The sequence below is a fragment of the Barbus barbus genome, assembly GCF_936440315.1.
Source record: "Barbus barbus genome assembly, chromosome: 4".
In the NCBI taxonomy this organism is placed as follows: Eukaryota; Metazoa; Chordata; class Actinopteri; order Cypriniformes; family Cyprinidae; genus Barbus; species Barbus barbus.
In genome coordinates, this window is record NC_136732.1 from 29,953,369 (window position 1) to 29,966,110 (window position 12,742).

Genomic DNA, 12,742 nt, shown 5'->3' on the forward strand with positions numbered 1-12,742 from the left:
AAGCTTAAAGGAGTTGTATTAAGATGAAAGGGCAAAATGGCAATTGGAGAACAGGATGTGATTCTTTAGGGACTCTATGATAAAAGACAGTTGATGGCATCCAGCGGTTCAATGACACCTAAGTATTTACTGTCTTTAATCATTTACAGGGATCTAACAATTATTAACAGAACGGGGTTAGCATGTTTGTGGTAACTTTTGTTAAGATAAGACATGCAAACCTTTTCATTAAAACTTGATGCCACACTGCCCTCTCTAGCTTACGGGACGGTAGTGTACTGTTCTCGCGTCCTGTCGTGTCCTAGGTGAGAATGCACAGATGAGCGCAAAACGGCCTCTTTTATGGCCTCTTATCTGTTCTGTTTAAACTGTCACCTCCACTCCCATTTCCTCTTAATACTGGGAAATACCTGAAACACTTTATATTGAATAAACAATGATTTATCTGCGTTATGGAAACTTATATGCTATATGTTTTCCTCTCAGTACAGAAGTCGGGGGGGTCCCCTTTCCTCTAATATCAATGGCATAGATGGCATAACCCTGTGAGATTTACCATCAGTTTATCCTCCTTCATTTCCTGAAAACAAGTTTGTTATCATTTTTCCTTTTCGTACTCAAGTGACTCATGGATTCTCTGTCGCTCTCTCATGCATACCATATAAATACAAGTTTACAGAGACATGTCTTCTGTGTAGATCTTCTTCTTCTTAGCATCTGGACAAATTTGAGTTCGGACAAATTTGAGTTAGCCTCTTTTTTATATATATATCATTTACATTTGAAGTCAGTTTTAAGGTTTATTATTACAGATCTTTTTTTTGGGGAGGATATTTTTACTTTTGGAAACCATCCATTTGTATTGATGGCCACCTGCTCGGCTCGGTCAATCATGCTTTTTAACTGTTTTTTCATTTTTTTTGCTCTGTTTCCTCCTCTTCAATGGTGTATGTATGTTCCTGTACAGAATGTGCTTCTGCAGTTTAGCACGCAAGTCAGGGAACGCTTGCTCTACACAGGTAATCTTAACCTTGAACCTGTTGCAATAGTTGCAAATGAGTTTCTGCTTCTTTTTGAGCTGCAGTGTTTAGATGTTATGGTCTGCTTAATGTGGGTAACTGTGACATGTGCTACTTTCTTCCGTCAACATGGCTATCTGGAATCAGTCAATCCTTCTTAGTTGGCGTGGTGATGTTACAATAAAAATGAACGCCTTTTTTATTTCAGGGCATTCGTTTTGCACTGCAATTGTACTGTGTTTTGTTCCAAAAGAGCAAAGACTGGCTTGAGGTAATGGCAATAATTGTGTTCATGTGTCTGTGTGTGTTTTTGTCCATTTTAGATAACAGAAAGTATGGGCTGTTCCTTGAAATGAAACCTGACGGCTCCGTTAGAGGGTCTTCGGTAGAGAAGCTCAACTGTAAGCAACTGCTGCACACATTAAAGAGCATAGTTTACTGTCGGAGTACTATTGTAATCATTAAGTAACCCTCATTATGGCCTTATTTCTCAGAATGTCCTTCAAGGACAAATCCCTTATCAGAAAAGATAATAAATCAATCTATCATAACAAGGGTTATGCAAATAATAACAATAATTGTTGTCATTTTGGTTGATGTTATAATGTTTTATAGTGGCAGTGGTTGTTAATATTAGAGGTCCAAAGGGGATATGTGTGAATGATCCTGGTGTTGTTTGCTGTGCTGCAGGTGTTTTCAACCTGCGTTCAGTGAAAGCGGGGGAGACGGTCATTCAGAGTGTGCCTACATCTCTCTTCCTCTGCGTGGATGATGAAGACAACTTGAAAGGACAGGTCTGAACATTCTAACATCTTCACAAATTTGAAACATCCAATAGAGCATGGTAATTTAAAAGCAAATATACAAATATGAATATAATAAAACTGAAAAATGACAATTAGCTTAAAAGACACCATTCTTGTGTAGCAGAGAGAGAGCAGTATATGCATAAAATGGATACTAGATTTTGCTATTTTGCCTTTTAAAAGCAAAATATAAAATTTTATAATATACAGTTTTTTTTTAAATAACTGAGGTAATTGTTAATAACTTTAGATAGTTAAGGTACTGAGGTTTTAAAAAAAAGAAATTGATATTCAATTCATTTATAAATAACGTTTTTACAATTAATAATTAGTTTTCGCTACAACTACTTAAATTCTAAATTTGTAGAAATGTTTTTTTATTTTATTACATGTAATATGTTTTTATATTTATGTTTTTTAATCCTGTATTTCATTATTAAATGTGGAATTGATTTGGCATGGTTTGCAACACCTTCTGTAGTAAACATTGAGTAAGCTGTTATATAAATTTCACTGGAGCCTTGCACACATTTGGTACTGAGTTTTGTTTTCTTTTTCAGCCGCATTACTCTGAAGGAGACTGCACCTTTCAGGAATTACTGCGGTCAGATGGATATTCTTTATTCATTTCTCCACACACTAAGAGACCTGTGTCACTCCTCTCAAAGCAGTCTGGGCAGAAACACGGTGCCCCACTTTCTCGGTTCCTCCCTGTTATGAATACTCAGTTGGCAATGGCAGGGAATGGAGAGGACAGCCAGATTCAGGAGGTGAAACAGTATATTAAGGACATAAACCTGGACTCTGACGACCCGCTAGGAATAGGACATCAGTCACATATTCAGACTGTCTTCAGTCCCAGTCTGCATACTAGGAAATGAGGACCGGAGCACATCAGTTATCGAGGCATGCTTTACATTATCACTGGACTGCAAGGTTGAAAATGTTTTGTTACTGTATTTTTTCTTTGCCCAGAACTGTATTTATTTGAACTTATTTATTTATTTGCTATGGTCTAAAATTATTTAAATTAATTTAAGTAACTTAAATATTGTTATATTAAACATTATACAATTGTTCATTTAAATATTCCAATTCAGCTGGAGAGGATTCCGTTTTCAGTTTGTTTGTTCTTTTTGTTGTACACTGAGTCACTTCAGTATGATTTGTGTGTGATTAAAAATTTTAATAAATAGTACACAAACATGGGTCAGCGTTACACAATTCATGGGGCACACGCACATCATATATTACTGTACATATTTTCCTAAAAAGCCTTTGAATACACAAACACACATCTATCATTCACAGCATTTCAACAATGTCAGAACAGCAGTAACACAAAACTGTTCCAGATGAATGATGCTTAAGACTTTATCCATTCATCGGGACACACAAATCCCTGACACATTCATGGCTGCAACAGGGGTGACAAAATACATGACATTTAAACGACACCGCGTGGCGCTTCTTCCTTCGAATAAGTCTGACTATACATATGTCAACAATTCCAGTAAGATCTTTAAAGCAAAGATGCAAACGCTTTTATTGCACAACACAGCTCAGCATATCCTCAGCTATTTTTCCAAACGCATTGAGATGCCACTCTCTGTGTCGATAAAAATAGTTTCTCAAATAAATACATTCAGTGATTTAAAGTTCAGTGTAAAGGTTGTGGTGTCAAAAAAGTTTGGTTACCGGAACGTTAGGAAAGCGGTTTAAAGATGTGTTATAGATAGAAAGTCAATGTTTTTTTGTAACTTCTTCATACCTTTCCTTTGGAGACTGTATCTGCATTTTGTACCTTCTCAGCCTCTTCATCAATCGTTTTCTGTTTCTTGCATTTGTTCCTTCCCATCATCCACACATATTCAGTGAGTCACATTGAGGCAGTGTACCTTAAAACATGGTACAGGACCACCTCCATCTCTCATTCCTCCTCTCTGATCTCCAGTCTCTCAGACTTGGGTGACCAGAGGGTAAACGCTCCCTACACTTTGCACTCCGGTCTGCCCTGCGCAAAGCCCAGCCAGGAGAGTTCCATTAAGAGGGGCGCAGATCCCCCTATAGGCTGTGCCTCCTTCGAGAGGAACGCGGTCTCCCTGTTCCCCAGGCCCTTCCTCACCTTCTTCTCCTTCTTCCCCACCTTCTTCCTCCTCCCAAAGTGAGGTGCTGATGTGTGTGTATTCCTGGTTGTCCTCACACTCCATTTCGCGGTGGTAGAAGTAGCTGAAGTTGGAAACGATGACGGGAACGGGAAGCGAGATGGTGAGCACGCCGGCGATGGCGCACATGGAGCCCACCAGCTTTCCACCCACCGTCACCGGGTACATGTCGCCGTACCCCACTGTGGTCATTGAGACCACAGCCCACCAGAAGGCTTCTGGGATGCTGGTGAAGGCCGTTCCCGGGCTGTCCACCTCGGCAAAGTACACGGCCGAGGAGAACAGGATGACTCCGATGAAGAGGAAGAAGATGAGCAGCGCCAGCTCCCTCAAGCTGGCCTTCAGCGTCTGGCCCAGGATCTGAAGGCCTTTGGAGTGGCGAGACAGCTTGAAGATCCGAAAGACTCGAACCAGACGGATGACCCTCACGATCGCCAGGGACATGGACGGTGTCGCGCCCCTAGACTTGGCCAGCTCTGTGCCGAGCGTGACGAAGTAGGGAATAATGGCGAAGAAGTCTATGATGTTCATCACATCCTTGAAGAAGACCGTCTTGCTGGGAGAGCAGGCGAAACGCATCACTAGCTCAAACGAGAACCAGCAGATGCACATGGTTTCCACCAGGAAGAATGGATCATGGAAGGGAGAGGACATTGGCATGTGCGAAGTATTGTTTCCGGCAAGGAAAGCCTGGTATGCCATTTGCTGCAAAAGAGACAGAGACAAGAAAAAAGATAAGGATAAGAAATTAGATGCAGAAATGGGATAAAAAGATATGACATTCAAAAACACACTAAACACAGCTAGAGTTTAAAGTGCATTTTGCATATTCAAGGTAGGCCTATGTTGAGATTCTTATTTTCTGTGCTTTCAATATACTGTAGTTGAGATATTTTCTGGTTACAGCCTAATACTTTTAATTTACTGTGCAACTTTGTCTGTGTGTGTGTGTACTTCGGAAGTTTGGAAACAAATGTGTAACCAGAAGTGAGCTAAATCTGAAAAAAACCTTTTGTGGACATCGTCATTTGTAAAAATTGTATATATTAAATGTATTAATTTAAAATATATAATGAAGTATGTATTCTTTTCAACTTAGAACTAATTTTAAAACTATATTGTTATTAATATATAGGGGATGTCTAATGCTATTTCATGCATTGTGACTTATTTACACTGCTAAAGAGTTGAATTCCGATGCGCTAAACATGACCAAAGTCTCCAAAAACTAGTTGGACATATGATGGAGTATTTTTGTGCCAAATCCAGGGATTGTATCCACCTTATTCCTAAACGCGGAGGTAAGCCTATGAGCAAAACTTCCAGTTGATTGGCCGCTATAGGGAAATAAAATGAAAATTAACAACGAGCAGTAAATGGTAAAACTGTTTAATTAAGATAATACACTAAAATAATATCGTAAGACACACCATTTGCAGTATCAAGCACCAATACGTGTACATTCTGTACAGCTAATAATAGCTGGAAGCAAATGAGACTGAAGCAAGACCCATAAAATTTACAAATAGACTTTTTTTTCAAGCATGGCCCTGTATGCCATCATAAAAGAAGAGTGAGAGTAAAGGTCACTGCAAACTGAGTCCGAAATAAAGTTAAAAAATAAATACCACATCAGGTTGTGTCAATCATGTTTGCACACTGCCTCCTAAACTTTCGTCTGTCCGTAGCATGCATTTTGATAGGAAAGAATGGGGAATACGAAAAAACTGAAAAACGCACGCGAAAATTTCGGACTCAGTGTGCAAGGACCTTGAGAGCACGTGCTTCATTCGGGTTACAGAAGTCGTCAGCACAGGAATTGCTTGAGAAGGATTTTAGCTACATTTTGTTTTTGACCACAAAATCAACAATGTCAAACAAATGTGTTTTTGGTTGCGAGGGAAAGATAACCTTGCCAAAGTTTATAAACGGTCGCCACGCAAAAGTTTAGCGTGCTCGCCAAGCCACTGTAGTATCTTAATTTTATAAATCTGATAAAACTAAAGACTCCTTGGACATAAGAAATTAGGCAATACTACTGTATAGGTACTCAAGATTAATATGAGATTGGCAAAAAAAAAAAAAAAAAAAAACGTGTGTGTTATGTCCCCTTTAACGCTTTTGGTGTGGGTGTGAACGATTCTTAAATGTGTGCTAAAAAAAGGCAACTGAGTTTAATAAAACCTGAATCGGACATCCAAAGGTGCGAGAAATCCGAAATTTGAAAGGCTTAACCCAGCGATTTTATTTATCTCACCTAACAGGTATTCTATTGAACAGATAGATAGCCAGATCTCTAAAATTAACGTGAATTCATTATATGACGTTTGACCTATCAGACTAGCAATTATCGCATGTGCAGTATTACATAATTTATTTAAAAACATCAGTGTTTGCAATAAGTCACATCCATGCAGAGCAGAGCCGAAGCACAAACGAAAGTCATAGTTAGACTAAAGAAAACGTGTGAGGCACACCCGCGCAAGATGCATGCAGTTTTATTTTATAACCGCTAGAGGGCATAGAGTGTCACACACTGTAGCTTTAAATTAATAATAAAACTGTTTAATATAGAAAGATAATTTCTGAAACTACTCTTGAGAACAAACATGTTTCGCCTGACTGAAACAATTTGGTTGCCCATTTGGCACCCACTTCTTGAGTGAAGCTGAATGTCCCATTCTGCTTTTAGGGTCACAGTACATGACCTTTCACTCAAAGGTCAGTCATTTTTGCTCTTTATCACTCTGACTCCATAAAAAAATGACTTAGTCTAATGTGTACACGAGCACAAACCACATCAGTATGTAAGAGGTAACCAGAGAAGGGGTATTTTCAAATATGTATCCATAAACACGTATAGCCTTACTTATATTTCCAGTCGTATAACTCAAAGTTAAGCATGCGTCTGCATGGAAAACAGGTTTATGAATAGCAAGATAGCAGATTAGAAAATATAAGATGTGAGATGTGAGTTTGTATGCACGTGTGGTGTGTGTGATCTCGTGTCAGAGTAGCTGGCTATTAAGTGTTCCCTATCGTAGTGCTTATTTAGATTTTGCTAAAGTCATCATAAGATGTTGTGAAAGTGTGTTTCCATTCCTATTTCAGCATTCGAGGGGGTCTGTTAATACAAGCTCCTGTATCTGTGTTAATATGCTCAGAAGGGTTGTTCTTACTCTAAAAATAACGCCTCAGATCTCTAAAGTGAAACTTGAGAATGTACAATCTCTCTCTCACCCGCTTTAGTTTACTTGTCGTTGACTGTCTGATCCATGCAGAATTACTGAGCTGCTTTGGCAGCGTGTTGAGGTTGCAGTCTGAGGTTGCAGGAAGCAGTTGGGTCGCTGCTGGGAAACTAATTTGATACTCTTTACTAACTTTGCCCCCTTGCTCCTAACCCACCCTGCATCTCTCTATTTTCCCTCTCTCGATCAAGCACAGGCGCTCTTTCATTCTGTCACCTGTCATCTTGTCGTTGCTCATCTCTTTCCCTTTTTTCTATCTGTGTACGCCGCTAACATCTCTACATGGACACGTCACTTGACTGTTTTCCAACCCCCCCAGAGTCTGCTCCCAATCTGTGTATCAGATTTAACGACACGTCTAAAATAATCTCAGCAATAACCCTACACTGCTCCTGAACTTTTCTTCTGTGCTTTCTTTTTTTTCTTCTTTTTTTATTGCAACTTCTCACACTTTAAACGTACCCTATTATTCTGTGTGATTTGAAATGTGTACATGAATCTGTATAGGCCTATAGTCAGTAAGAATGCCTCTGTGTTCTAAAACGTTTAGCGTTTAGGAATAAACATTGTTTTTACATTTGATAGAAGTTCAGTATGCAGTGTACATTTACACAGCACACTACTTGGATAAGTTTGCCTATACTTGTACATGCTTTCCTCAACGTTAGTTTTTTTTTTTTGGTCTTACTGGAGACATTTGTAAAAAAACAAAATAATAATTTCCTAATATTTTGGATGACAAGTACATTGAGAATATTTAATAAGGTGCAGTCACATTAGCAGAATTTCGCAGGCAGAAAAGTCTCTATTGTCAACAGTGTAGTGCTGAATGAAGCACAGCTCAAATAGAAGTCACTTTCAAACCAAGCAGCTTTCCGTTTGTCAACGCAGATAATCTGTATGACCAACTTGAAACTGCTGCCAAATCTGTCAACTTCATGTGAAATTCCCAATCATGTGGATTCCATTTAAAACTGCATATGTGACCACACATATAGGCTTTAAATTAATATTTAAAATGGTTGTTGATAGCTATTAATACTTAAAAATAAAAATATAATAAATCATGTAATATATTAAAGTTGCAACAAAACAGAAGTAGCAGAGGTACATCTAATTAAACGGATTATTGAAAAAATTAAAAATAAATGTAGGGTGGGGACTTGGTTCTGTTCTTCAGTTGTTGATTGGATGAAGGCGGATCTTAAAGAGGTTGGTTATAAAAAGAGGTGGGATTTATGTGAATTTAAAGGGATAGTTCACCCAAAAATGAAAATTACCCCATGAATTACTTGCCCTCAAGCCATCCTAGAAATATATGACTTCCTTCTTTCAGACGAGTACAATCAGAGCTATATTAAAAAATGTCCTGGCTCTACATCCTGCGTCATCTGCTGGAACGCCACAACACATGTACGACAGTTAGCGGAAGCTAGAGATTACGGTTTATAAAGTTTTAAATATGGATATTTTTCTTACAAAAACCCATTGATTCGCTTCAGGAGGCCTTTATTAACCCCTGGAGCCACGTGGAGCCCTTTTTTTATAGCTTTTATACTGCCATTCTAAAGCTTGGAAGAGCCAGGATATTTTTGAACATAACTCCAGTTGTATTCATCTGAAAGTCATATACACCTAGGTTGGCTTGAGAGTGAGTAAATCATGGGGTACTTTTCATTTTTAGGTGAACTATCCCTTTATTATTTGGATAAGTACATAACCGGAGACAAGTCTTTAGTTTCAACAGAAGATCAAGTTATTAAATTTGGATTAAGGAATTAAAGAAAAGAAAATAAGATAGAAAGAAAGAAACATATATCAATGGTTGAAACGTTCACAACATGATCAATGCCATGCATTCTTTATAAAATCCTTGGTAAAGAGATGTGTGTGAATTTACCAAGAATCTGATTTAATTTATGCTCACTCATCATTATATCGTTATACTGTATTTTTAGGAACCCATCTGCTTCATGCTAACAGCCATTCAAACATTCTTTCTTATTACTATGGCTTTGCTTGAGGTTGTTGGTCATATTGGGTTTTGTGCATTACGCGTACTATAATGAAAAAAAAAATCCTGCATTTTCTGTATAGGAATATCAACTGATAACAATTTGCTAGTGTTTAGTGTCCTTCAACTATGTGTGTCACACAGTAGTGTAAATCTTGTTAGCTTTGTACTGTTGAGTCAGACACTGTAACGTTGACCTGTCTTTCACTGCTCCTCTCACCTCTCTCAGCTCCTTCTCTACTCTGAAGTCAGGCAGCGTCTCCAAACAGAAGATGAGGATAGAGACCACGATCACCATCACGCTGATGATGGCGATGATGCGGGCGCCTCCAGAGGACTCAGGGTGCTCAAAGAGCATCCACAGCTTGCGCTGGATCTCATTGTCTGGCAGGGGTCGAGGCTCCTCCTTGGGGAAGCCCTCATCCTCTTTGAAGCGAGCCATAATATCCTCTCCTAGCTCATAAAAGCGCAGTTCATCCATGAAGACGTCAAGAGGAACATTGGCAGGCCGCCGTAACCGGCCACCAGACTGATAGAAGTAAAGGATAGCATCAAAGCAGAATCGATTGCGGTCCAGGAAGATCTCGTTGCGGAGTGGGTCAAAATAGCGCAGGCGGCGCTGAGGGTCTCCGAGCAGAGAGTCAGGGAACTGGGCCAGGGTTCGAATCTGTGTCTCATAGCGCATGCCTGACACGTTGATGGCCAGTCGTTCAGATAGCGCCCAGCCTCCTCTCCACATTGAACCAGATCTTCGATTCTCTCTCTTCCTCTCACCCTTCTCTTCGTCATCCTTTTCTGCCTTGTTGCGCTGGTCCTTGAGCTTCTTGTCACTTTCGCTTATCTCTTCCTCTGCTTGACTTTTGACTTCCATTCCCTCCTCCTCCGATCCTCCTCCTCCTCCTTTGTCCATCTCTTCTTCTTCTTCCTTGTTCACTCAGTCTGTTGTATTGGATAGAAACACAGTCATTTCAGCCAAACATGAACCCAGGAGTCAAAGGTTTGTAGAAACCTACAAATGGCATTAATCTGATGTAACACTAACAGAAGTGCTCATTTCTCCTATAATGTTGATTCCAATATCACCTGACAGTCTCGTGAATACATTTTCTGATTACAGATGTATTTTAATTAAATATTAAGTAAAGATTTTAAATTGATAAATTATTTTGCACTTATTTGCTATTGTGTCTAATTATTTAAGTAAATATGTATATATTTCAGCATTATATCATTCCATAATTACTGTGTACATCTTGTTTGCTATCATTAAATTTCTATAACATGTTGAATATGTAGAAAGACTGAAATAGTACTTTCTTGAATACTCCAATAATTTCATCAAAAAGTACATCAAAATCATTTTTACAGAGTATATGTAATACAATTTTATTTAATATATTCAAATAAAAGCAGGTTTATAATACAAAATACTTTTAGCTATTTTCTAAGCAATATAGTGTTTAATTAAAATGTGTAATAGATAAATAAACTGCTCCACCACAAAAATGTAAATTTATACAGTCCTGTTCCAGTTATGTAACTGCAGATGCATGGTATACATACTTAAATTCTTCTGCAGAAACTCCTGCCGTTCCATGAAATCATATACACACATTTCATGTGCTCTATCCGAACCCTGTGTTGACTCCTGCAGACAGATCCATTACCACTTTGACCCTCCCCATGAGAATAACACTACAAGACTTTCAGACTAAAATAAAAAAATAAAATGAATAATAATAATAATAAAAAGCCTATAAAACTGTCCCTGTTAAGAGAGCAGTTTTATATGAAGACAGCAAAACAACCTGTGACCTCAAGTATAAAACAAGTCTAAAGTGAAGTTAAGGGGTGAAAAATATTCAACAAAAACATCACAATCCCTTGCAAGTAAATATCTCCCAAAAATCTGAAATTTTGTTTTAGGAATATAGAGGTTTGGGTCTCTGAAAAGTTTCTGAGAAGACACCCTGTTTGTTCCTTCACTTACCCTCTGCCACTAGTGTCCGCAAATCCAGAATAGTTACCACACACTATCCGTGTTTCTTCCCTACCTGCACCACACCATGAGCTGTGTATCTACTGTCCCCCCTTTCTGCCAGACACTCTACCCTATGAGTCCAACAGGAGGCGTTCTCTCCTGTACCCTGAACCACAAACTTTGTCCTCCCCTTGGTCAGTGCAGTACAGATACTTAAACCTGTTTGTAGGTCACTGTTTTCACTCCCTCTTACGCTCACTGCAGCGCTGGGGAATGCTGTCATGCTGAAATTCAATCCAGAGCCCCTCGTCCCCTCATCAGCTCACTGTCCCAAACATCTTCCCACCAGCACCACCTTAAAATGCCTGTCTCTCTCATTCTCTCTCTCTCTCTCTCTCTCTCCATATATATATATATATATATATATATATATGTATATATTCCATGTATGAATGACAGGTTTTTGCTATTTGTTATTTATCCCACCCCAGCATTTCTGCCAGGAAACAAATAATGAATTATTTAGAATTAATTTTATTGTTATTTATATAACAATAAACAACTGAATGTTTTATTATTCTTTATAGAAATAATTTATTTTACAACAAAGTTACTAGCAATATGTTTTTTTATTTTTTATTTTACCTTTAATTATCAGCACCCATAACTATAAATACATATGTGACGTTCCTGTTGACACTATATGAGAACCGCCACCCCCCTTAAAACTTGGTTTCTTGGACTGTTCGTTTAAAAAAAAAAAAAAATCATGTGTAAGTGCATAGCTGATTTACATGTTATTCCATCAAATAATAATTCAAATATACAACCCGAATTCCGGAAATGTTGGGGTGTTTTTTAAATTTGAATACAATGAAAACTAAAAGACTTTCAAATTACATGAACCAATATTTTATTCAAAATAGAATATGGAGAACATAACAAATGTTTAAACGAAAAAAAAAAAAAAAAAATTATCCACTAAATGAGCTCATTTCAAATTTATGCCTGTTACAGGTCTCAAAAAAGTTGAAAAAGCAAGAAAGTTTGAAAGGATTCAGCGGGGAGAACATCTAGCAACTAATTAAGTTAATTGACATCGGGTCTGTAACATGATCAGCTATAAAAGGGATGTCTTAGAGAGGCAGAGTCTCTCAGAAGTAAAGATGGGCAGAGGCTCTCCAATCTGTGAAAGAGTGTGTAAAAAGATTGTGGAACAGGGTTGTTGCTGTGCCCCCCAAACGAGTTACTGTGCCCCACCACTTTCCATCCTCCCTCCTCCTTGTTGAACGCGATCGATTTTGAAAGCAAAAGTACTGATAAAACAGCGCACATAAGATAGTGCCAAAACCGCACCCCCCCACCCGCGCCATTGTTTGATGCCCTCAGGCGACACTGCATCACTCATCGGCATGATTCTGTCATTGACATTACTAAATGGGCCCAGGAATACTTACAGAAACCACTGTTGGTAAACACAATCCGCCGTGCCATCTGCAGATGCCAAAT

At 38.5% G+C, this 12,742-nt stretch overlaps 2 protein-coding genes across 2 annotated transcripts; one reads left to right on the forward strand and one right to left on the reverse strand.

Annotated features, from left to right (window-relative positions):
• Positions 1-892: 892 nt before the first annotated feature.
• Positions 893-2,706, forward strand: LOC306865536 (fibroblast growth factor 21-like; the record flags this gene model as incomplete). The annotated part of the gene is made up of 4 exons (XM_079410212.1): positions 893-1,019; positions 1,343-1,420; positions 1,710-1,813; positions 2,386-2,706. The coding sequence occupies 4 exons, from the start codon at positions 893-895 to the stop codon at positions 2,704-2,706; spliced, it is 630 nt and encodes a 209-aa protein (XP_079266338.1).
• A 1,077-nt stretch (positions 2,707-3,783) lies between these two features.
• Positions 3,784-10,162, reverse strand: LOC306868427 (potassium voltage-gated channel subfamily A member 7-like; the record flags this gene model as incomplete). Its single annotated transcript, XM_079414584.1, has 2 exons — positions 3,784-4,695; positions 9,473-10,162. The coding sequence occupies 2 exons, from the start codon at positions 10,160-10,162 to the stop codon at positions 3,784-3,786; spliced, it is 1,602 nt and encodes a 533-aa protein (XP_079270710.1).
• Positions 10,163-12,742: the final 2,580 nt, after the last annotated feature.